Source organism: Mauremys reevesii, linkage group 12 (genome assembly GCF_016161935.1).
Source record: "Mauremys reevesii isolate NIE-2019 linkage group 12, ASM1616193v1, whole genome shotgun sequence".
Classification (NCBI taxonomy): Eukaryota; Metazoa; Chordata; order Testudines; family Geoemydidae; genus Mauremys; species Mauremys reevesii.
The window spans coordinates 39297276-39321876 of NC_052634.1; the positions used below are offsets into that span (position 1 = coordinate 39297276).

At 47.5% G+C, this 24601-nt stretch overlaps 1 protein-coding gene across 1 annotated transcript; it reads left to right on the plus strand.

The window, feature by feature from the left end:
- Positions 1–1444: 1444 nt before the first annotated feature.
- On the plus strand, positions 1445–21397 carry LOC120375404 (zinc finger protein 345-like; the record flags this gene model as incomplete). Its single annotated transcript, XM_039496024.1, has 3 exons — positions 1445–1538; positions 14494–15154; positions 20992–21397. Coding segments are annotated over exons 1-3 (1161 nt in total), but the record flags the coding sequence as incomplete, so codon positions are not given.
- Between the last annotated feature and the right edge of the window lie 3204 nt (positions 21398–24601).

Genomic DNA, 24601 nt, shown 5'->3' on the forward strand with positions numbered 1-24601 from the left:
CTCTCCATGACAACGACCATCTCAGGCTGCAAAGCTCAGATCCAGGTTTCCTGGAGTTTGGGGGTTGCTGGGCTCAAGGTCTGGGGCTCAGGCCTTTTTCTCACCCCTCCTTTCCCCAGCAGGGAGGATGGGACGTTTCGGAAGCCAGAGCCGTCGTTTGTGGAGCTGGAGAAGAGACTCAGTGATTTCTCTCTGCAAAGTGCCATGCTGCAGGAGGTGCTGCTGGGATTCAAAGGTAATTGGAGTCTGCGGGTGGCGTCTCCTCTGGTTAGAGCGACCCTCGCCCTGGGGAGGAGTCGGGGACTCTAGTGATGTCACTGATCCTCGGCTCCATCTCACAGCCCAGCTCAGCGAGTCGCCCTTCCCCATGGAGCAGCCCTGTGGGGCTGGCTCTGTCTGCAGCGGCTGCGTTATCGGCCTCTGATCTCTGTCACCATCTCGTAGTTAACAGCAGTTCCATTAATAAGCAATGGGGATTTCTCCATGAATGCGAGGGACTGAATTCTCACCTCTCCCATCTTCTCCTTCCCTTAGAGACACTGCGACGGGGGCTGGGGAGCGACACAGGTACGTGTCTGTCTCTGACTGGCCATGGAGAGATTTCAGACCAATAACGATGTTAACGACAGGGGATCACAGCCTCCAGCACCTGGAAGCTGTGTAACAATGGGAAGGGATGTTACTTTGTTCTTGCACCACTATATTTTCAACTGACTTGTCTCTTAAATATTTTAGCTCATCAATGTCACGTAAGCTTTTAAAGCGTTTTGCAGGTTTTTTAGTACTCATTAATTGTTTTTCCTTTACTTTCTTTAATTATTGCATTTTTTACTGACTACATTAATTTTAAGAATTTTTTTGCCCTTTTAATTGCAGTAATATTAATAGTGTTTTAATTAAGTTTGCGTAGTCTGATTTTAAAGCTTTTTTTAAAAAGACCACTAAGGTCTTTGACAACTTTTCCTATGTTTGAGTGCCTGCTTGATACTTTTTTTAAAAAAAATACAAAGGCTGAGTATAGTTAGTTTTTTAAAAAATATAGACTTTTTTTGTTGTGACTCTAAATTGGTAATGTAGTCACATTTTTAACTTATTATTATTTTAGTGCACTATTTACCTCTTGTGACACAGGTTGTAGCTGATTTTTACACTTTAAATAAATAAAACAGCTATTAGCATCTAATTTGGTTAAAACAGCAATTCTATCTATATCTATCTATCTATCCATCATATATATATATATATATAATTTTTTTTTTTGCATAACCTGCACTTCTTTAAGAATGCAATGTTTGTTTGGTTCTTTTAATTAACTTTTTGCTCTAAACTTTTTTTTATGCTTACATTATGCCTTAAATTAATTTATATTTCTTGGAATGATTTTATTCATTTAATATAGAATCTTAATTTTTTTTCTCCCCATACATTCCTAGCCATCCCGATGATGATTAATTTCTGGGAAACATCCTCAGCAGAATTATTTGAAGGTGTTGCACCAGACAGTAAAGGCACCGAGGCAGTGGCTTGTGGGAAAGAGGGTAAGTTTCATTACTAATCCTGCTCTTAAAAAGAGGGGTCTTTTTAGAAAACTAGTTTAACGTACAAGCACTGAGAGACTTTAAGAAAGTCACTAATCATGGGAGCAATGGGTCTCTTTGGAACATATTTTAACTGACAAGCCCTTAGAGCCTTTCTGAGAAACAGGACAGAACTATGGTCAAAATGAAGTGCAAATTAATGAACGTGCATCATGAGGAGAAAGAGGAGGGAACACAAATTAAAATATAATGAAAACAAAGCCTCTCAGAAAGGAAACATATCAGTTTAGTAGCAGTGTTGCCATGTCAGGGGCGAGGTGGGAGATGATTTTCTCTCTCCTCCCCCTCCCCCCCCATCTCTTTTTAAAAGTCCCAAAAGGAATAAAAGTAGGTGGCATCGTTAATTTATTATTATTTTGTTTACTAATTAAATCCATGTCCCTAAGGCCAAATTTGGCCTAGGTAACTTTGTTGCCACGTTTTCTTGTTTACCAAGCACAGAGCTTAGTACTGGCCCTGAACGACATTATTAGCCCCCTTTTGTTTGGACTAATTTAATTTTCTGTCGTTGGTTGTCTTGCACCTGTGCATGGCATTCATGGTTGAAAAGAATTTAGCCTGCTTTTCAACAACTTGCTGCTATAGGGTATTGAAAGATCTTATGAACTTTTGTCTTCTTTTTACAGTGAAGTAAGGCAGAGAGTTCAAAACGTGGGTGTTACTGGAATTAACAGTTCCCAGGGTTGGTCCATGTATGTCATTGCACTGGGCTCATTCACACCTTGTAGCACTCTCTTCCCATGCATAGTCAATGCCGATACAAAACAATGATCTAGGCTGGTGTTTCTCAGCTGGTGATTTGTGACCCCCGGGGGCTCAGGAACGGCAGTCAGGAGGCTGTGAGATGTTGAGTCTTTCATTATGATCTAAAGCAAAGAAAATCTCACTCCCCAACTCCTGCACTCCCCTGTTCATTGTGGTCAGTGTTCTCTGTCAGCCTCTAGAAATATACAAGTTGTATATAGACTCAGCACGGATACATGTTGTATTCTTACTTTTTTAGTAAATGTTTGAGGGTCAGAAAATATTTGGCTTCCAATAAGAGGTACTTGCTTACTTATTTCAGCTGTGAAATTAGGCAGTTTGCAGCTGTGCACAGTAACCCTTTCATTGCCTGTATCCCAGCCAGCGAGATTGAAACCCCTGCGGTGGTTAGTAGAAATGGGGTGTGACGGAGCGATTCTGGCGGGACCCAACTGAGAGTGCCAAATCAGAACCAATTGCTCAAACAGGGCAGTCACAGCCCTAGGCTGGGGTTTTTCCACCTCTAAGGCAAACCAAACCAGCCAGACTAAAAGGACTTTGGTCTCACCCCACTGGCTAACCACAAGTCACACAAGCAATTTCCTTAGACACTCCAGTCTCCCAGTATCACCACCAGTGCACTCGTCCTGGGGATAAATGGTTATGAAAACCAACACCCCAATAAAAGAAAAAGGTTCTCTCAATCCCAAAGGACCAAGCCCCAGACCCAGGTCAATATACACATCAGATCTTACCCACAAATCACGCTGTTGCCAATCCTTTAGAATCTAAAATCTAAAGGTTTATTTACAAAGGGAAAAAGGTAGAGAAGAGAGGTAGAATTGGTTAAATGGAATCAATTACATACAGTAATGGCAAAGTTCTTAGTTCAGGCTTGCAGCAGTGATGGAATAAACTGCAGGTTCAATTTAAGTCTCTGGAATGCATCCCCCGCTGGGATGGGTCAACAGTCCCTGGTGTAGAGCTTCAGTTTGTAGCAAAGTCCCTCCAGAGGTCAGAAGCAGGATTGAAGACAAGATGGAGATGAGGCATTGGCCTTATATAGACCTTTCCAGGTGTAAGAATCCCTTTGTCTTCACTGTGGAAATTTACAGCAAAATGGAGCCTAGAGTCACATGGGCCAGTCTCTGCATACTTTGCTGAGTCACAAGGCGTGTCTGCCTTCTCTCCATGGGTCAATTGTGTAGCCGATGGCCCTTTAATGGGCCATCAATCCAGCTATGCCGGGCTAACATCAGCTTGTCTGGGACACTTCCCAGAGGCAGAGCAGAATTACAAACTATAGACATTACAGAGCCAATACTTATAACTTTAACTACAAATGATACAGACATATAGACAGCATAATTATAACCAGCAACCCATAATCTGGTCTTAGACACCTTAGATGACCCCCTTTATCTAAGATTTGGTGCCACTGCAGGACCTTGGTTGCAACCCATGTTCTATATGGTCCCAATTTATATCAATAACGTCACATGGGGACGAAGCAGAAAGTTTTGATTCAAACTGGCATTGAGTGCTGTCAGCGATCGCAGGAGAGCAAAGGAACCCAGGGATCATTGGTCACTAAGTCTCCCAGGCAGAGGGGGGAGGGGGGGAAGAGAAGACAGAAAATGAAGGAGAAATAAGTGGGGGGTGGGAAGGTCACAAGCTCCCAAACCTGCGCACATACAATCATAAAGTCTAAGGCCAGAAGGGACCACTGGATCATCTGGTCTGACCTCCTGTCTAGCACTGGCTGCCAACACCCCCCAGCACCCGCCCACTAAACCCAACAGCTGGAGTGAGACCAAAGTCTTGCAGCCCACAGGAGACTAGACTGTTTTATGCCCCAGGCAGAGAATGGGAGGGACCGAGGTGCCCCAGTGCCCCAGACCCCTGCAGTGGCAGGGTAATGGTTAAGTGAGATATTTCTGGGTGATCCTAGTGAGTGCCCCACACCCCACGCTGCAGAGGAAGATGAAAACCTACAACCTGACCCAGGGGGAAAATTTCTTCCACATCCCACCTATAATAACTCGAAGCATCGGAGCACAAAGAGAGAGAGAGAGATCCACCCTGCCCAATATCCTGTCTTCTTCTCTGGCCGTTCCTGAAGCTTCAGAGGAAAGAGATTAAAAAAACCCTCTAAAAATACATAGAGGGGGAAAAATCCCTTCCTGACCCCTAGCAGTTTTGGCTGAAACCCTGAAGCATGAGGGTGAGGAACATAATACATAAAATGGAAGTGAGCCCCACTTCATGGTCCACTATTTGTCTCTATTGACCAAGCCTTTCAGCTATCACCACTTCATTTAATTTACTGCACCTGCACTGGGCAGACTTTGTCCTGTCCCTGCCTCTGCCTGGTCCCCACCGTTGGGGGAGTTGCTCTCAGGGTTTTAAAAGTAGCACAGTGGGTTTAGTGCAGGTGGAAGGGGCTGGGGCTGGGCTGTGATAAAGTGATGGAATATTTTCCCAGCATGCGAGTCAGAAACATCTTGTGCAGGGAAAGGGCCGGGGGAGATCATGATGTGACAGGAACTAAAGGTCCTTCTGAAATCTTCCCTGTCACCCTTCTCACCCTGACAGGCGGCAGAGTAACGCCCACCTTTGGCTCCAGATTGTCCCAGCCTCCCACGGGACAGGGAAGGGAACTGGCTGTAGTGGAGCCAGTCCAGGTAGGGATTATTGCGGGGTTGCTAGTGGGTTCCTGCTGGAGGGAGAGGGGCAGGAAATACTGAGGGCCTGGGATCTTTGGGGGAGCTCAGTCTGGAGGTGGGATGGGGGCAGGAAACACCCAGGGTGGAGAAAGGGAGGGGGACAAGGAGTGAGACAAACTTGCTGGGAATTGTTTAACCCAAGTCCTGGATTCCGGGAACAGACCCATGGGCCTTGGGGGAGGAAATGACCCTATTTGTGGAATGGGGTTGTGTTGGGGGTGGGGGAGCCCTGGACAGCGCTGGGGAAACGTATCAGGTTCCCAGTGCAAGAACATGAACCTACTGGCCAGAGGCTGCTAGGAGATTCGAAGGAGGGGGTGGGAGGTTACCCACCAGTGGGGCCTAGAGTAGATAACCCCTCCCCTTCCTTCCAGCTGCTGGCAATGGGAAGCCTGTTGGGATTCCTACTGGGGAGCCGACCCTGGAGCCTGCTGGGGGCCCCATCCCCCGTATCAGCCTCTGGCTTGTAGGTGTGTGATGGAGGAGAAGACCCTTCCCCCTCTGTCTGCTGGGGGGTGGGGGTGAGAGGATCTCTAGCTCCCCTCCTGTTTTGCCTCCTGGCTGCTCTGAGCAGTATGGGGGTGGGATCCTGCTGACTGTCTCTCTCTCAGAACATCCATTTGATTGGCTCCTCTCCCCCATGAATAGTGGGGCTGTGAGTGGGGCAGCAGGTTGTGAGTGGGGGGCTCTTGCTCTTTCAGGGGCCGGTGACCTTCGAGGAGGTAGCTGTGTATTTCACCAGGGAAGAGTGGGCTCTGCTGGACCCCCGTCAAAGAGCCCTCTGCAGAGACATCATGCAGGAGAACTATGAGAATGTGACCTCGCTGGGTAAGGATTCCTGTCCCCTTGGTTCTTAGAAGGGGAAATGAAGAGTTAAGGTTCACGCCAGCCCCACAATGCCACCTCTGCTCTGCCCTGTCTCAGCAACAGCCCACTGAGTGCATTGAAATAGGGCAGACTAGGTCCCTCAGGGTTCACATGCACCTCCCTTCATATCGCAGTCACAGCTCTGCCAAGCTGCTCCAACTCCTCCCGCCACCATCCAGTTACAGCTACAGCTGACCCAGTGCACACAGCTGGAGGCATGTGGAGAAATGCTGGGATTCCCATCTCTGAACACAACAGAAACAATGGCACGTTCCTAGTCCTTCATAGCTATATTGGAATAATAGATTTTATGGCCAGAAAGGGCTATTAGGTCATCTAGTCTGACCTCCCGTATAACCAGGTCATAGAATTTCACCCAGTTACTGCTGTACTGAGCTGAATACCTTGTATTGGACTCAATCCGCCCCCAGAAAGGCATCCACTGCAACTTGACGACTTCAAGAAATGGAGAAACCTCCACTTCCTTTGTTAGTTTCTTAACCTTTGCACCAGCCTTACTGAGCCATTCCCAGTGGGTAGTGCCAGCTGCAGGGCTGGGGCAGAGTTAAGGTTGCACTTTAGGGGTGGTGTGTGTATATTAACTCTTCCTCTTCTGGTTTTCAGAGGTTTAAGTTTAGCCACCACCCACCTAGTGGAAAGGCATGCAGCAGAACTGGGCAACCTGTGCTCGGTATTGATGTAGGTTATGGGCATTTAATTTCCTTATTTTCTAATAGACTTTTTCAGCACTGTGTGTCTGCATGAGAGATTTTGCCAGCATAACTATATCAATTAAGGATGTGGTTTTTTGCATCCCTAACAAACAGAGCTATGCTGACAAAACTTTGCAGTTCAGAAGAGGCCAGAGTCTGCAAGTGGATTTTAAAACACTTTAAAATATTGCTCTCAGCCCTGAAATTTTGGAATCAGGGGGAAACATCTAAGAGGAACTCCTTCAGAATGCAAGCAAAACGCACAATACACCTAGTCTGAAAGTTAACAGTGGTACGGCTCCGACTCAGATGAATGAGTGTAGCTCAGAGGCAGTGGCCACGGCATGTCCTCTTGACCCAACCAGCCAATGACTGTGAGAGCAGTGTGAGGTTCCTATTCAGGAGTTCTTGGGGGGTAGGGGGAAGGAGAGCAGGGAGCAGTGGGAGTGGAGAAGATGATGGGGGAGCTAGTGCTTGTGGGGTGCCACAAGGTAGGGAAGGGTGAATGTAGTGGGAGGAAAGAGATAGGGATGTGGAAGACTAGGGGAAATCAGGGAGGGATGGGTACCATGGAAGGAAGAGGAGGTGAGGAATCAGAGACAGAATCTCCTGGGAACAGGGAGTGTGGTGGTTTGGGGGAGTGGGAGCCTGCGAATGGAGAAAGGGGGTGAAGGTCCCAGCAGTGGTGCTGTTGGGGCTGCGGGGATTGGGTAGGAGATCTGGGCTCCTTGGAAGTGGAAAAGACTGAGGATAGTGGGAAGGGGATGGGGAGTGGTTGCTCCAAGGAGCAGGAAGGATCTGGTGGCAGTGGGAAGGGAAGGTTTCAGGGAGGCAGATATTTGGGGCCCTCCACTGCGAATGCTTTTGCCATAGTCTCTAATGACTAAGCTCAGAACCAGTGCTCCATCCTTATTCTTCTTGACCCGTCAGCCGCCTTTAATACCACTGACCATGGTCGTCGTCTTGACATCTTGTCTGCTTCCTGGTTCTCCTCCTACCTCTGTAATCACTTCTTCAGCGTGTCCTTAGGAAGGTCCTCCTCACCCCCACTCGACTCTTCTGTGAGGCTTCCACAGGGCTCGGTCCTTGGTCACTTCCTCTGCACTTTATCTCTGGGAAATCTCACCCCAGACACAAATTCAGCTACTGTCCGTATGCTGATGAGTCACAGATCTACCGCTCTGCTCCAGACCTGTCTCCTTCTGTCCAAACTGAAATCCCCGCCTCCCTCTGATAACTCCTCGTGGATGGCAGCCGTCAACTCAAGCTCAACAGTTCAAATGTTGATAACAGAGCTCTTAATCCCCAAAGCCAGCCCCCCACCTCCTTTCTTGCTGTTCAGCCCAGAATTAGCTGATGGAATCTCAGAGCCTCTGGCAATATTTGCAAACTCAGATGACAGAAGAGGTCCCAGAAGACTGGAGAAGGGTTAACATAGTGCCCATCTTTACAAAGGGGAAAAGGGAGGAGCTGGAGCCTAGTCAGCCTGACCTCAATACCAGGGAAGCTACTAGAGCAATGTATAAAACATTGAGTTTCCGAATACCCGGAGGATGAAGGGGTAATCGGTAGCAGGCAGCATGGATTTACTAAGAACATAGCATGACAAACCAGACCGATATCCTTCTTTGATAGGGTAACTGGTTTGGTGGCTAAAATAGACCTGGACTTCAAAAAGGCTTTTGACACAGTCCCATGAGTAAGCTGGAGAAATGCAGGCTCAACAGAACTCCCATTCAGTGGATATATAATTGGTTACACAGCCGCAAGGAAAGAATAACTATTATTGGAATGATGTCAGATTGGAGGGATTTCTCAAATGGGGTTTCACAGAGATTTGTTTTGGGTCTGTTGCTATTTAACGTCTTCATTAACGACCTGGATGTAGGAATAGAGAGCATACTGATCAAATTTGCAGACGACACAAAGCTGGGGGGGGTTGTCAACACTTTGGAGGCTAGAGCAAAACTTCAAAGGGATCGTGATAAATTGGCAAACTGGGCTATAGACACCAATGAAATTGAACTAAGACAAGTGTAAGGTGCTACAGTTCGGGAAGAAAAACCCAGTGCACAAATGCTGACTGGGGGATAACTGGCATGGCAGCAGCACCGCTGAGAAGGATCTGGGAGTTGTGGTGGATCACAACCTCAACATGAAGTCAACAGCGTGATGATGCTGCAAAAAAGAAGCAAATGCATTAAGAGAAGCATAGCATGCAAATCACAGGTGGTGATAGTACTGCTCTACTCAGCACTGGTTAGGCCTCAGGGGGAGTCCTGGGTCCAGTTTTGGTCACCAGTGACTAGACAGGATGTAGAGAAACTGGAAAGAGTCCAGAGGCAAGTGACAAAGATGGTCAAAGGGGTGGAACACAAGCCAGTGAGCAAAGGCTGATGGAACTGGGTGTGTTTAGTTTGGAAATGAGTTAATGGGGGGGGGGATATGACAGTGGTTTTCAAATACTCGACAGGCCGTGTGAGCGTGCGTGGCCGTCCCTCCTGGTCTGTCCCAGGGCAGAGCTGCAAGGTCTCCAAGCCCAGGCCCTCAGGCAGGGTGGGGCAGCAAACAATGAGGAGCTTCACCCAGGGCGAGCACCAAACAGTCTAGGGCTCAGGCAGGGCCAAGCACCAGTCTAGCGTCCTAGCTCGGCGGGCGGTCGACCAACACAGGCCTCCTGGCCGAAGGTGGGTGGCAGGAGGTAGGGGGACCCCGGCCCACCTGACTCCACCGGGACCCAGTCCTGGGCCCTAGCAGTGGCAGTGTAATCCGTCACTGGATCAGCGGGGATCCGCCCACAACATCCTTACTTAGTGTCAGGCCAACACTCAGCCAGACGATGGTCGAGTTAACTTCCTACAATCCCCAGGGTTTGGTACCTCTGGCCTCCGTTTCCCCAGGGATTGGTGGTCTGTGGCAACCCCATCAGCTCATTGGCACCTCGACTGGCTGGTGACCCTGGGAGCTTTGGCCAGTCCTCTGGCGGCCGCCCCAGCAGGTCCTCGGTGTCCCGCTCCGGCAGCGGGTGATAAGTGTCTGTCTCCTGCGGCAGCTCCAGCCCACCTGAGCTGCAGGGCCCCCTCCTTTTGTACTTCTGCTGCCTGTCCCGCCCCTCAGCTTCCGGAGGGGTGGAGGTGGCTTTCCTGGCTCTGTAGCCCAACGGGCAGGTTGTGGTCCCTGCTGGTCTTCCCTGCTACAGGCTGCCATACAGAGGATGGAGAACAGTTCTCTCTTGTCACAGAGGGCAGGACAAGAGGCAGTGGGTTCAAACTACAGCACAGCAGATTTAGATTAAATCTCAGGGACAACTTCCTAACTGGAAGAACCGTAGGACAATGGAACAGACGCTTAGGGAGGTGGTGGAAGGTTATTCACTGGAGGTTTTCAAAAGGCAGGGGGTTAGACTAGATGACCTTTGTGGTCCTTTTAACTCTATGGTTCTAAGGGGAACCAGGGTTCACCCTTGGAAAAAGCTAAAGCGAGCGTGTCGCCCATTAAGGGTATGTCTGCACTGCGTCTGGAAGCTGCCTCCCAGCCAGAGTCCATGCTGACTCACTACAAATACCAGTGCAGGCGCTGTCTGTTGCGGCTGTAGCTTGGGTTCTAAAGCCAGGGGTTGAGGGGGGTGGGTGGGCTGGATGGTCTGAACTCCAAGCGGAGCCCTAACATCAAAGCAATGTCTCCACAGCCATTTTTAATGCGCTAGCATGAGACTCAGCCTGGAAGGCGGCCGACTCCCTGATGCACCTTAGAGGGTGCATATAAAGAGGGCGGTCCCAAGGGAGACTGTATGAAGGTTGGGTCACCTAACTCCCTGTAAATCCATGACCCAGCCCTCTCCCTTGGCACCCTGTCACCGAGCCTTAGTGGGTCACAACTGAGGATGCCAAATTTAGAACAAACTGCTGAGAAATAGGGCAAACACAACCCCAAACTGGTGGATATTCTTTTATAAGTTTCAGAGTAGCAGCCATGTTAGTCTGTATCCGCAAAAAGAACAGAAGTACTTGTGGTACCTAAGAGACTAACACATTTATTTGAGCATAAGCATGCATCTGATAAAGTGGGCTGTAGCCCACAAAAGCTTATGCTCAAATAAGTGTGTTAGTCTCTTAGGTACCACAAGTACTCCTGTCCTTTTATAAGATAGACCAAACCAGCCACAAAAGTAAACTCCTGTTTCACCACACTGGCTAACAAGAAACATAAAGGCAGTTTTCTCAGGCATTCCGGTTCTTATATCACCACAAAAAATACTGGATTCAGAGATAAGTGGTTCTTTACGACCAGTGTCATTAAATAATAGTTTTTTCTGATCCCAAAGGGCCAGCCACTCCCAGGTGAATATACAACTTAAATCTTACCCCAAAATCATGCTGGTTCCAGTCCTTTAGTATCTAATATCTAAAGGTTTATTCATAAAGAGAAAGAAAGGGGGGAGTTAAAATTGGCTAAGGGAATCAATTACATCCATAATGGCAAAGTTCTTGGTTCAGGCTTGTAGCAGTGATGGAATAAACTGCAGGTTCAAATCAAGTCTCTGGAGTACAGCCACACCTTGGATGGGTCATTCAGTCCTTTACTCAGAGCTTCAGTCTGTAGCAAAGTTCCTCTGGAGGTAAGAAGCAGGATTGAAGACAAAATGGAGGTGTTTCCATGGCCTTTTATAGCTTTTGCCATGTGAAAGGCATCCCATGGTTCTTACTGTGGAAAATTAGAGCAACAGGATGAAGTTTGGAGTCACATGGGAAAGTCACATGTTCATGCCCATTTTCCCTCAGTCATTGCAGAAAGCCATTACCTAGATTCCAGACAGCACATTTACATGACAGTCCACTCAGTGTAGATGGGCTTCTCCCATGATCCACTGTCAACCAAGTGTGTCTTGATGAACCACTTAATTTGAACAGTCCCTCCAAGATGTGCTAGCTAGCTACCTTGAGGGTAGCTTATAAGAAGCACACAGGATCTTTTTCAGGGGAAAAGGCAATACGCCGCATTTATTGAAGATACAACAATTATCATATGCATTCAATCACACACACCCCCCACACACACACACTGTCCCGCCAGTCGATGTTATAGTTACCAGTCCAAAGTCCAGATCAACCTAGTGGCCAGCTAGTTTGATCATGGGTAGGAGGAGCCGGGTTCTGTCAGTTGCAACACGATCCTCTGGGGAAGTCTTGGCAGGATGAACCCAAAGTTTCATAGCAAGGCACCCTGGTTATTTACTGATTTTCCTTCATTGGGACCAATGAGTTTTGCACCGTCATGTTGTAATCAGTTGTCAGATAGGGAGCAGGGCCAGGCTGTTTGGGAGGCACAGCCTTCCCTACCCTAAAGCTCATTCAGCAGTTTGAGGCTTGCAGAAGAGCCAAGCTGTTAGCTTTTCCATTAGGGCTCCCATCCCTTTCACTTCTTAAATGCCAAATTATAGTCTGCATTTAATTTCAGTGCCATAGGGTGATTCGTGTCAGGGGAGGGGAGCTTCATTTAAAATTAGCCACTGGGGGAGGGATCACATGAGAAGAGCAATATCCTTCCCAACCCTACGAAAGGAGACCCCCCTCCCCTGCATTCCCTGAGGCTTCAGAGGGGTTAATTCAGTGGTTCTCAAACTTTTGTCCTGGCGACCCTTTCACACAGCAAACCTCTGAGTGTGATCCCCCCCACTTACAAATGAAAAACACTTTTTTATATATTTAACACTATTATAAATGCTGGAGGCAAAGCGGGGTTTGAGGTGGAGGCTGACAGCTTGCAACCCCCAGTAATAACCTCATGACCGCCTGAGGGGTCCCAACCCCCAGTTTGAGAAGCTCTGGGTTAATTTTATTTAGCACCCTGTGTCCATTCACATGCATGTGCTATTTTGAGCATTTCAGTTTTCACAACATAGGCTCATCCCAGATTCTGGACAAGCTCAAATGCTCAGTTCGTGGAGTATGTACATAAGCTATAGTAAAGACAAACCCACAGTAACCGTCTCCAGTTTGTGAGGGACCCCGTGGAGCCAGTCTCTAGGAAACAGATAAATGCATGGAGGTTAAGTCCATTAATGACTCTTAGCTAGGATGGGTAAAGAATTGTGTCCCTAGCCTCTGTTTGTCAGAGGGTGGAGATGGATGGCAGGAGAGAGATCACTTGATCATTACCTGTTAGGTTCACTCCCTCTGGGGCACTTGGCATTGGCCATTGTCGGTAGACATGATACTGGGCTGGATGGACCTTTGGTTTGCCCCAGTATGGCTGTTCTTATGTTCTAAGGTAAGTGAACCCAAAGTTATGCAGACAGATGTTAGTCAAGGAAGCCAGCAGAGTATCAGAAACCTGGAAAAATCTCTGCCTGGATGGGCTCAGGCATTTGATCGCAAGCTGAGGTGGTTCAAAAGTTTTGGATTTTTTTTTTAGCAGAATTTTTTTATTGTTTCTTTAAGCAATCAAATACAGCAAGCAGCAAATATTTGGCCACACACTTCTGAAGCCCCAAACCATGTTCAGGTTTTGGCGGACTAATTTCAGCTTTTCAATTTAAAAAACCACAACAAAGTTTGAAGGAAAGCAGACATTGTCCGTGATTTTTTTCTGCTTTTTAAAACCCCCTAGTTTTCAATCCAAAAAAAGTTTTGATGGAAAATATTTGTCCAACCCTTTTAATGAGCTTTAGTGCCTTTTAGCACTAGCTGATGCTGAGAACCAGTGATACCTTGTAAAGAAGTTTTCTCAAAACTGGGTTTGTGCCGAGATGTGGAAAGTTCATTTTTCCCAGGGCCGCCCGTGAGGGGAGGAGCAAGTGGGGCAATTTGCCCCCCGTAGGGGCCCCCACGAGAATATAGTGTTGTATAGTATTGCAATTTTTTTATGGAAGGGGCCCCTGAAATTGCTTTGCCCCAGGCCCCCTGAATCCTCTGGGTGGCCCTGCCTGTCTCATCTTTAGAATCATCAGTCTGCCCTCCTCTGACATTTCAGTAGGGGTGTGTTGCAGCCTCCTGGTGCCCTTACATCTTTCTTCAGTTCCTCCCTCGTACATCTGGTTCAGCGATGACCTTCACACTTACCTCTTAACATGTACATTCCTTATTCACACACAAACCAGAATTAATTTACACTGAACATTTTGAACAGGAACATCAAATTGCAACGCAAAAGAAAACAACCATGGCATTCTTTTGCTTATTTTAAAATGCTAAACCTGCAACAAATTGGTGACCCTCAAAGGTCTGTTACTGCCTTGAAATCAGTCCAGACACAGATTCTGGCTGATGTATCTATACCCATTGGCCCATTAGCCATTCCTTTCTGTTATTCAAAAAGGGTGGCTGGCAGGATGTGCTCAGATCATACACCAATACACTTAATACATGCTACATAATTACTCTTTATCCTTCATTCCAAATTATATAAAATACAAACATAAAATCCCACCACTACATTTGGGGGAAGAGTTTGGGGGAGTTCAGTTCCTGATTTGTATTTGACCTCTCTCCAGCACTTGTATTGGTTTGGCCTTCCCCTTTCCATCCCTGTCTGAGGTTTCTGTCTCTATCACAGCAGGTGATGCAATGGTACGTGAGAAAGATGAGCAGAATTCTCAGCAGGGAAATGTTGAGCAAGTGGATAAACACAGAGAATTATCGCAGAGATCGAAAAGGAATGTGTCCTGCAATCATGAGCCGGGAAACTCCTGTGAGATTCAGCACAGACCAGAAAGAGAGCAGGGAAACCATCCAGGGGAGAAAGTGGATAAATGTATTTCCTGTCGGGGAACTCAGACGGACCTCAACGAAACCACAACACAGCAGGAAATCCTCATGGGAAAGAGAAAAAATACATGCACTGAAGGTGGGAAGAAATTATTTGACTACTCAGACCTTATAAAGCATCAAAGAATCCACACAGGAGAAAGGCCCTTTGAATGCCGTGAGTGTGGGAAATGCTTCACTAAGAGCTCATCCCTTTCTGAACATCAGAGAATCCACACAGGGGAGAGGCCCTATGAATGCAGTGAGTGTGGGAAAAACTTCACTCACAGATCAGGCTTTTTTCGCCATCTGAGAATCCACAGAGGGGAGAGGCCCTATGAATGCAGTGAGTGTGGGAAAAGTTTCAATCGCAGCTCACACCTTATTAGGCATCAGATAATCCACACAAGAGAGAGGGCCTATAAATGCAATGATTGTGGGAAAAGCTTCACTAAGAGCTCAGCCCTTTCTGAACATCACAGAATCCACACAGGGGAGAGGCTCTATGAATGCCGTGAGTGCGGGAAAACCTTCAATCACAGCTCACACCTTATTAGGCATCAGAGAATCCACACAGGGGAGAGGCCCTATGAATGCAGTGAGTGTGGGAAAAGCTTCACTAGCAGCTCAACCCTCTCCGAACATCAGAGAATCCACACAGGGGAGAGGCCCTATCAATGCAGTGAGTGTGGGAAAACCTTCAATCGCAGCTCAAACCTTTTTACCCATCAGAGAATCCACACAGGAGAGAGGCCCTATCAATGCAGTGAGTGTGGGAAAACCTTCTCTTGGCTCTCAACTCATGTTAGCCATCAGAGAATCTGCCAAGGAGATCAACACTATAAAAGCCTCTAGGGCTATCAATACTTTATTTTTCTTTAATCATTTTCCTGATTCCCACACAGTAACTTTTGAAGCTGTTTGAACTGTTTGCAGCACCATTATCCCTCAGTTTGACCAGATGAGTGGCCCATTTTTGCCTTTTTACAGTTTGCCCTGTTTTGAGGTAGACCAGTTTGTCCTTTCTATCAACTCCATTGTCTCATGAGTAATTTGAGTGAGCCCTTTCCATAAGAAACAAGGGAGCATCACATTTATAGCATTCCTCCTATTGCAAAGTTATTGTTAGAGTCACCAGTGATTCAGATTGTATCATTGCCAGTTGTTCTCCCATTGCTCTGGGTTGTGCTGAAGAGCAGTTCTATTGGTAACTTTTCAAATTATATCTAAATGAAGAGGAGCAGGGGCAGGAAAAAAAGTGTCATTTCAGCCTCTGTGACACCGGAAGGATACGGGGCGACTCAGAGATTCCCTCCTTCCCCATTGCTGCAGAACGGTTACCTTTTGTCTGAGCCATGTATAGTTTACCTTCACATTCTATCCATCCACTTTTAAAAATGTCATGTGATGAAGCATTCTCCATTATCTGTACTTGGAGATGATGGTTTGACTTTAATCCTATATCAGAGTTGCTATGAGTGCAGATGTAAGTGTCAAAGACCTGGGAGGGGAATCCAAATGGATCCCAAACACAGTGTGATCATTGGGAGTTTAAATCTGAGTGAAGCAGGTTTGAATGGATCAGAGGAGAATGTGATGGGAGCATCTCTTGTCCTGATTATGAATAATCAGATATAACCTGCTCTGGAATTTCACTTAACACTTCCATTGTCATGTATTCTGTCTCTCTGTGGTATGGGTTTCTATCTTTCCTGAAGGCTGTTTGGTCACCCAGTTGGATATTAGTTCAGTTTGATAGGATGTAGCTCAGATTTATTGGAGAATTTAAGACAAATGACCATTTTCTAAAGTCCTCATTTATGATTTCAGCTTTGCTTTTCCCCCATCCCTCCATGATGACAGGGAGACAATTCAAGTGCAATTCTGTCAACAGGAGAGAACTGTCCAATTTACTGGACATACTAACAAAGACACAGCAGTGATTCTCCACTCAGAAATGGTTAACAACAGCAGAACCCCAACTAACTGAAGGAACTTCATATGATCACATTGTAGTTCAGTTGTTGAAGTCAATATTGTCTCAGATGATCTGGGGATAGAACTCCACATTAGGTGATTTTGAACTAGGCAAAATTCCCATGTATTTGGCTCCCAAATGATATGTACCCCAGGCCCAACAAAAGCTCTCTCCTAGCTAATCCTGTGTTACAGGGAATGCTGCCCTTCTTGGCGCAGATGTTGAGGAAATAGAAGTGGGCTTTTTGTTGAATTTATCCTTTGTAGGTGTTGAAAATGTGTATAAAATCACTGTTGGAAATCTAATAGCTGCAGAAAAATAGCTATTTTTGAATAGAATCTCCAGCTCTGGTAACAAACAAAGATTATGATCCAGCCCTGTATCCAGTCCCTTGCCTGGAACTGTGCCACCAAATTAAAGAAAAGCTGAGCATGTTTCGGGAAGCCAGTGCTTACTAACACTGCTGAAATTTGGAGTGGTTTTGTAAAGGATTCTACTTCAGAGAAGTGTAAATTTACCCTAACCAAGGCCAAGGATTCGGAAAGAACTGGGGTGGAAAGAGCACACACTCCGTTCTTGGTTTCCACCCCAGTAAAGGAAGCTATGGTGACTAACGGCCCAAGGAAAATTGTTTGTACAACTCCACTTACTAGTTCAGTGTCACTGGTTACAGTTCCAGAGTTCAGCCAAGGTTAGATTGAGAAGAGTAACTAGGAGTCTGGACTCAAAAATCCAGAGGGCAGCTTAAAAATCATGAGATGTTTAAAAATGCTCCCTTTGGGGGGGGTAGTGTTATTACTTCCTTGGTTTTTCTGAGACTCTTGGGCCCTGTTTTCTGGCTGAACTTGAAGGCTAAAAATGGACTTTTTAAAATAAACAAATGAAAAGGGAGATTTTTGTATCCTCATTAGGCTCCTAGATTGGGGTCTCATTGGGTTGGGCACTGCAGATACCTATCCAAGAGTGGGTGCCCTAGTTGGGCCAAGCACTGCAGAGACCCTGACCGAGAGTGGGGGCCCTGATTCTGCCAGGTGTTATACAACTCAGAGTGAGAGAGAGAGTCCTTGCTGCCAACACTCACAGGTGAAATAGACAAAAGTGTGGGAGGGCGGTTCCCATTTTACAGATAGGGAAACTGAGGCCTGAAGATGTGCTGTAATTTGTCCATGTTTGCACAGAAAATAATGGGACCAAACTGGGAACTGAATCCAAATTTTCTGAATCACAGCCTGGCCTTTAACCATGAGCCAAGCATCGTTGATTGCATGGCAGAGGCCTCAATGGAAATTTTCAGAATCTCTGTCATTGGAGGATTTTAAGAAGGGGTTATACAAACACCTGTCAGGGATGGCCTAGGGATACTTGGTCCTGACTCTCGGGATCCCTCCCTGCCCCACCTTTCTATATGATTCAATGGATCATCCTATTTATAATGACCAAACTTTTCTCTCTGGAATTATCCATTAAATGTTTATTATCCCCCCTCTGTTGCCTGGGGTAGAATGGAAGAGGAGAAAAACCTGTCTCAACAGAGGATGCAAACGTCAGTTTGTTCTCTCTTCATGTTTTACAGAAGCTTAGAGAGAGGAAGACACATTACCTGCCTAAGGTGGTAGAGAGGACAGAGAGTTTATTTCATTTTGGGTTGTGAATATAAGTGGAAGAGTGGCTGTCACTACCACCCAATGTGGGGCTTTAATGCACGACCATGGGATTTAAAGTGTTATGTGCTACCAACTGAGCTAGCCAGGTCTGAGTCTGTTCAGCTGCCCAGTCTCTATGTAGAAGGAGCCCTGAGGGTATTTATTTGTGAGCTGAGGTTCCCTTTCTGACATTCGCCTTTTTTCCTGATTATGTCTCCAGCGAGCAAAACGGAGCTGTCACAAGGCTGGTTAGATGCTGCTTTCTAGACCAGAGAGCTGGGGTTGATTTAGCATGCTGTCGCCATCAGCTGGTCAGAGAAACCAGGGTGGGATTTAGGATTCTCCCACAATGGAGAGGTGCTGTTAGACTCATCTAGTGGGAGAGAGTCTGAAAAAGCTCCCAGAGAGGGGGCAGACAAGCTGGTGCCACACACACATTTTCACAGGGAATCAGGCCCCCGTTGGGAAAAACTCAAAAGAAACCCAGGCCCAGGAATGTCAGAGAAGGGAATCAGTTTGCGCTTTAAGAGGTGGGTGAGGTCCTTAGATCCCTCCAGCGCCTGATAGAACCATTTGTGGGGAAGGGCCAGGGAAGCGGAGGCGGACAAGGAGAAGGAAAAAGGGCTTGCAGCTGTTGTGCAATCACCATGCTCCCAGCAGAAGGGTCCGGGGAGTTCAGCACTTTGGCTGCTGGTTGAGGACACAGAACTCACAAGATGGCAAAGCTCAGAGTCCCGAGTCAGAATGTGATCAGCTGACACCCAGGGGGAGCAACACCCCTCCCTTGGTCTCTGTGCCAGAGCTCCTATCAGCTCAGTGTCCTTCCTGCAAGAGTCGGCTGCTGAGAGGGTTGCGATGGGTTAAATGAAGGCAGAGGACAATTGTTCCTCATGGTTTTTCTTTGTATTGCTCTGTGATCCTGCTGGAGGAAGCTGAAGCATCATTTGAGTTTGTTTCAGTGGCTTGGGCTCAGGTTGTGACCCTGAGTACAGGGATTCCTGCACTCTCTGCTCTTAGCCCCTCAGGGAGTGGACAATGGAGCAGCTTCAGAAATTGGACAGAAAGTAGCCTAAGGAAGTGTAGCATAAGTGAGAAGAAGAACAACATCATCACTCCTTGGTGGTCTAGTGGTTTGGATTTTGGCATTTTCACAGCAATGGTCTGGGTTCAATTCCCAGTCAGGGAAAAGTGACTTCACATCAGAAAACCTTCAATTATTTTTCACTTCCAATTTAAACAAATCCATGTTTTTTCCTGGTTCCCCCATCTTCTACATGATGTTGGGAAGGGCTTTGGAGACCATATAAAAATCAAAGCTTCCCACTGACTAGTAACAATATGGGCATGTTTCCCGTGTGCACCTGGAAGTCCAGGCTGCATGCCCTTTTACACAAATAGATGTGCAAATTATTTCCCCCCCCCCCTTGCTAGCTAGCCTAACCAACATTATAATAACAATAATAGACATTCAGGTTGACCCAAGATGAATTTTTTTCCCCAATTTTCTTGCTGAAACAAAACCAAAAAATCATTTTGGGTTAACCAAAATATTTCAGCAAATAAAATATTCAGCCACAAATTTTCATCCCACTCTTTGGAAGTAACTATCCCGGAGAAACTGATCATTAGCCTCTTCCATTCCTGAGGTCTAGCTGCTGAAGTGTTCTAAGCATGGACAATGGGCCTTTCACCTGTTGCCCACTGGGTACTACCTTGCTCAGGTAGCTACTGATGAAAGGGAATGTGATTTAGTGGCAGACCTACTTCTATCTCTCTGCCCAACTAGGGATGTTTGTTTCAAATTGCTTGTAAAAATACAATAAATGCATTTTGTTGGTATCTAAACCTGAGGTCAAGATAAAACATTGTGATTGTAAGTCAGTGAGAAAATCTCTGCTGAGTTCTACAGAAGGAAGGTTTTCTCATCAGGCTCTCACACAAGATAAAAGTTCTGAAGGTTCTTAGAGCTTCCAGACACAGAGCCCAGAGTTTTCAGAAGGTCTCACACTCACCCCTAGAGCCAGAATTTCAGACGAACTCAGCTGCCATTTGGGCAACAAAAATGTTGGCCAGGTTTTCAGAAAGGCTGAACACACTGAGGGCTGAGCTATTTTGAAAACAAAAGGTGGTAGCAGTTTTTAACTCAATCATCAGAAATGCTGCAAGAGCTCCTCCAATTTGCCCATCTCACAAGGAGACAAAACACAGTCAAATCTCCCAACCAACAAAGCTCACATCTACTCCCCTTTTCCATGGATATTTGCCTGACAGCTCCCAGGGACCCATTCAACAAGACAGGAAATCCAAATTCAGTAAAGTCAAGGGAAAGTTTTTCACTGCAGGTTTCACTGACTGGGAAGGGTCATACAGAAAAGTTTGGTCATTTAATGCAAGACTACTAGGCTCTCCCTTATTCCGTTCCTGTCTCTGACATTTCCTTTTTCTCAGGCACAGGGAGTGACTTATGTCTGGATTCTCTCTGTCTCCCATCAGGTGTTGAGATAGTGAGTGAGAAAGAGGAGGAGAATCCCCAGCAGGAAGATGCTGAGCAAGTAGAACCACATGGGACGTTATCAGGAAGACCCAAAGGAAATGTTTCTGGGAGTTGTGCACTGCCAGAAAAAGCAAAAGCCTGTGAGACTCAGCAGAGGCCAGAGGAAAATTTAAGTAGGCTCTCAGACCTTATTACACACGAGAGTATCAACTTGGAAGAGACACGCTACACATGCCATGAGTGTGGGAAAAGCTTCAATGGGAGTTCAGACCTTTTCACACATCAGGGAATCCACAGAGGAGAGAGACCCTACATGTGCTCTGAGTGTGGGAAAAGCTTCAGTCGGAGCTCACACCTTACCTCACATCACATAATCCACACAGGTGAGAAACCTTATGGATGCTCTGAGTGCGGGAAACGCTTCAGTTGGCGCTCACATCTTATCAGACATCAGAGAATCCACACAGGAGAGATGCCCTGCACATGCTCTGAGTGTGGGAAAAGCTTTAATTGGCACTCACAGCTTATCACACATCGTAGAATCCACACAGGAGAGACGCCCTACACGTGCTCTGAGTGCGGGAAACACTTCAGTCGGGGCTCAAGCCTTATCACACATTTGAGAATCCACACAGGAGAAATGCCCTACACATGTGCCGAGTGCGGGAAAAGCTTCAATCAGAACTCGCACCTTATCACACATCAGAGAATCCACACAGGAGAGACGCCCTACACATGCTCCGAGTGCGGGAAAAGCTTCAGTCAGAGCTCTAGCCTGAGCAGACATCAGAGAATCCACACAGGAGAGAGACCCTACACATGCTCTGAGTGTGGGAAAACCTTCATTGAGCGCTCAGACCTTGTCAGACATCGCAGAATCCACAGTGGAGAGAGACCCTACACGTGCTCTGCATTTGGGAAAAGCTTCAATCAGAGGTCATTCCTATTAGACATCAGAAAATCCAAATGGGAGAGAACTGTAAGAAATGCCTTGATTAGGGCTGGCCAAAGATTTGTTTTTTAAAAAAATCACATTTGCTAATTCCAATATAGTGATCTTTGCACCATCTTCACCGTGGTCTCTCAGCTCCCCCAGATGAGTTGCCTCTTTCTGCCTTTTGCAGCTCACCCTTCTTTGGGGTCAGTCCTGTGATCTTTTCTATCAACTCCTTTCCTTTTGACTCATAGGAGCGTGCCCCCCTCCAGCCAGGAATGTTCATCAGCTCCAGGTGGGGGAGAGAGGTTTGATTCCCAACAAGCAACACTGAGGCAAAAGCTACCTGTGCCTTCCATCCACTAGGGCTGCACATGGCGTTGGCTGCTCAAGTTAGTGATCTTGGTGTAAAAAGACAGTTATAGTTGTAGAGTGGATGCAGCCCAGGGGCAGTGGTTGGCATTAGCTTTCCCCTGGACCTGACCTAAACTCCATCACTTTTCCTAGTCTAAACAAACCCTGAGCAGCACGGTTATACTGTTCCCCCATTTCACAGCAATTGTTAGTCATCGAGTTCCCCCTTTGGAAACAAATTGTTTCATTCCCAGTTGCTCTGATGTTGCTTCAGGTTGTGCTGGGGAGCAGATATTTTCCTACCATTTTCCTCACTTAAAATATATTGAACTATAACGAAGAGCAGCAACAGGGCAGGGATAGGGGAAAATGTCATTTCACCCTCTGTAACAACAGAAGAAGATAGGGTAAGTCAGAGGGATTCCGTTATTCCCCATCACCATCCCAATCCCTCTGTTGTTCAATCTGTTAGGTCAGTATTTTTCTAACGGTCTGGGAAGAGGATTCCTAGTAAATGACTTTTAACTAAGCACGATACCCTGCATTGGGCTTCCAAAGCAGTTGTGGCCAGGCCCTGCAGGAGGTTGCTCCTGAAGAGATCTCCTTCCTAATCAGGTGCATGTTGCCTTTTATTTGGGAAATGCAATTCCTATCTAGGTAGAGATGGGAAAATGGAAGTGATGTTTCTGTTCAGCTCACCCCTGGGAGATGCTGCAAATATGTAGAAAATGAAATCCGTGTTGAATGTGACATAGCTGCAGAAAGAGACCTATTTTCCATAGATACCTGACATTTGGTGTTTTACAGGGATTCTAAACCGCACCTGAATTTAGTCCCTAATTTAAATCTGTGCCACCAGATTAAAGAAATGAAAGGGCATATTTGGGGGAGTTGTGCCTCACTATCGCTACTGATCTGTTGTGTGGTTGGTGAAGAATTCTACACCAGAGACGTGTAAAATTACTCCAAGTAAGGTCAAAGATTTGACAAGAACTCAGGTAGAAATTGCAGGTAGTGGTGGTTGATTTTCACCCCAGAGATGGAAGCTATGGTGACCTGTGGCCCAGGTAAACTATTTTTAGAACCCTGCTCCCTAGTTAAGTGACATTGGACACACCCCTAAAGGACACCATGATTAAATTGGGCACAACTGTCTTTTACCACTTGGATCCAAAGTTTCATGAAGCACAGAAACAGCTGATTCCTTCAGAGTCATTCCATGCCTATGGGCCCCAATCTGGCTGTCTTGTTGGACAAGAAGCACTTCCGTGCTGGGCAAACGATGGTAGCCAATGAGGGAATGTATCAGATTCGAAGTTCAGACAGCAGGATACTTGAATGCTGAGTCCAGAGTCTGTGGTTTAGTCCAGGCCTGCACAACTCATAAAGCGGCGAGGGCAATATTACTCCAAAGAAAACAGCTGAGGGTTGAAATCCCCCGGTCCCACTGAACCCCCCCCCCCATGCAGTGCCTCCGAAATACCCCCCCAATGCCACCCAGCCCTCCCAAAACACAACCCCCCAGCACCACCCAGCCTGCGAAAACAACCCCCCCAGCACCGCCCAGCCCCCCCCAAACAACCCCCCCCCAAGCACCGCCCACCCCATGGAAACAAACCCTCCTTCTCCAGCACTGCCCTGCCAAAACAGTTGTATTGAACCTTGGTAATATGTTATAGCAGGCCCCTAAGGTAGTGTAATTAAGGTAAAAGAAAAATGTCTTTTTGCTAGAAGTAGAATAAGATCTTCCCCCCACGTTGTAATCAGTTGCCCTGTTGAATGAATGAGGTGGGACTGAGGAAGCTGTAGAAGGTCAGCCACTGACTCACCACTCGCCTTCTCAGCCCTCCCAGCCCCCGCTCACCCCCTCAGCCCCCCTCCACTGCCGCTGGCTCACCCGCCCCCCCGCTCTGCCTGCCTGCTCGCCGCCTCAGCCCCCCACGGCTCACCTGCCTGCCCGTCCGCCTCCTCAGCTCTCCTCCCCCACCGCCAGCTCACCTGACCCCCCACCAATGCCCTCCCGCTCGCCTCCTCAGACCCCCACTCCTCCGGCTCACCTGCTCCCCCGCTCACCTCAGCTCCTTCCTCCCCAGCTCACATATTCCCCCGCCTGCCACTGCCCTTCCACTCTCCTCCTCAGCCTCCCACCCCCCCGGGCAGTGATGAGCTGCCAAAATCTTAATAACCGGTTCCCCCCTCACCCCACACCGGGGTCATGGCCCACCCCCACCCCCCGGGACTTCTGCCCCATCCAACGCCCCGCATTCCTTGACGCCCTCCCAGGACCCCTACCCCATCCACCCTTCCCTGTCCCCTGACTGCCCCCGTCACCCCATCCAACCCCTTCTCTCATTCCTTGCCCCCTGGGACCCTTCTCCCTGTCCCCTGATGGCCCCTGGAACCCCTGCCCCTGATGGTTCATGTGGGAAGCCTGGGAGGGCCGAGAAGCAAATGGTGGCTCAGGCCCAGGGAGGCAGAGGGGAGGTGGGTGAGCTGGTGTGGGGAGCGGTTCCCCTGTGCGCCCCCCGGGTTACCTGCTGCAGTGCAGGCGGCCCCCCTGCCCCAGCTCACCTTGTCTCTGTCTCCACCTTGCTGGACCTGAGCATGAAGCCGCCACACGGCTTCTCTTCCTGCCAAGGCTTCCTCCATGAACAGCTGATTTGCGGGAAGCAGGGGGGAGGGGGGAAAGTGGGATGGGGCATTCAGGGGGGAGGCGGAGCGGAGGTGAGCTAGGGCCAGCCGCCGGCTCACCTGCCGCCCCACCACTGCCTGCCCGCTTGCCGCCTCAAGCCCTCTACCCCGCCG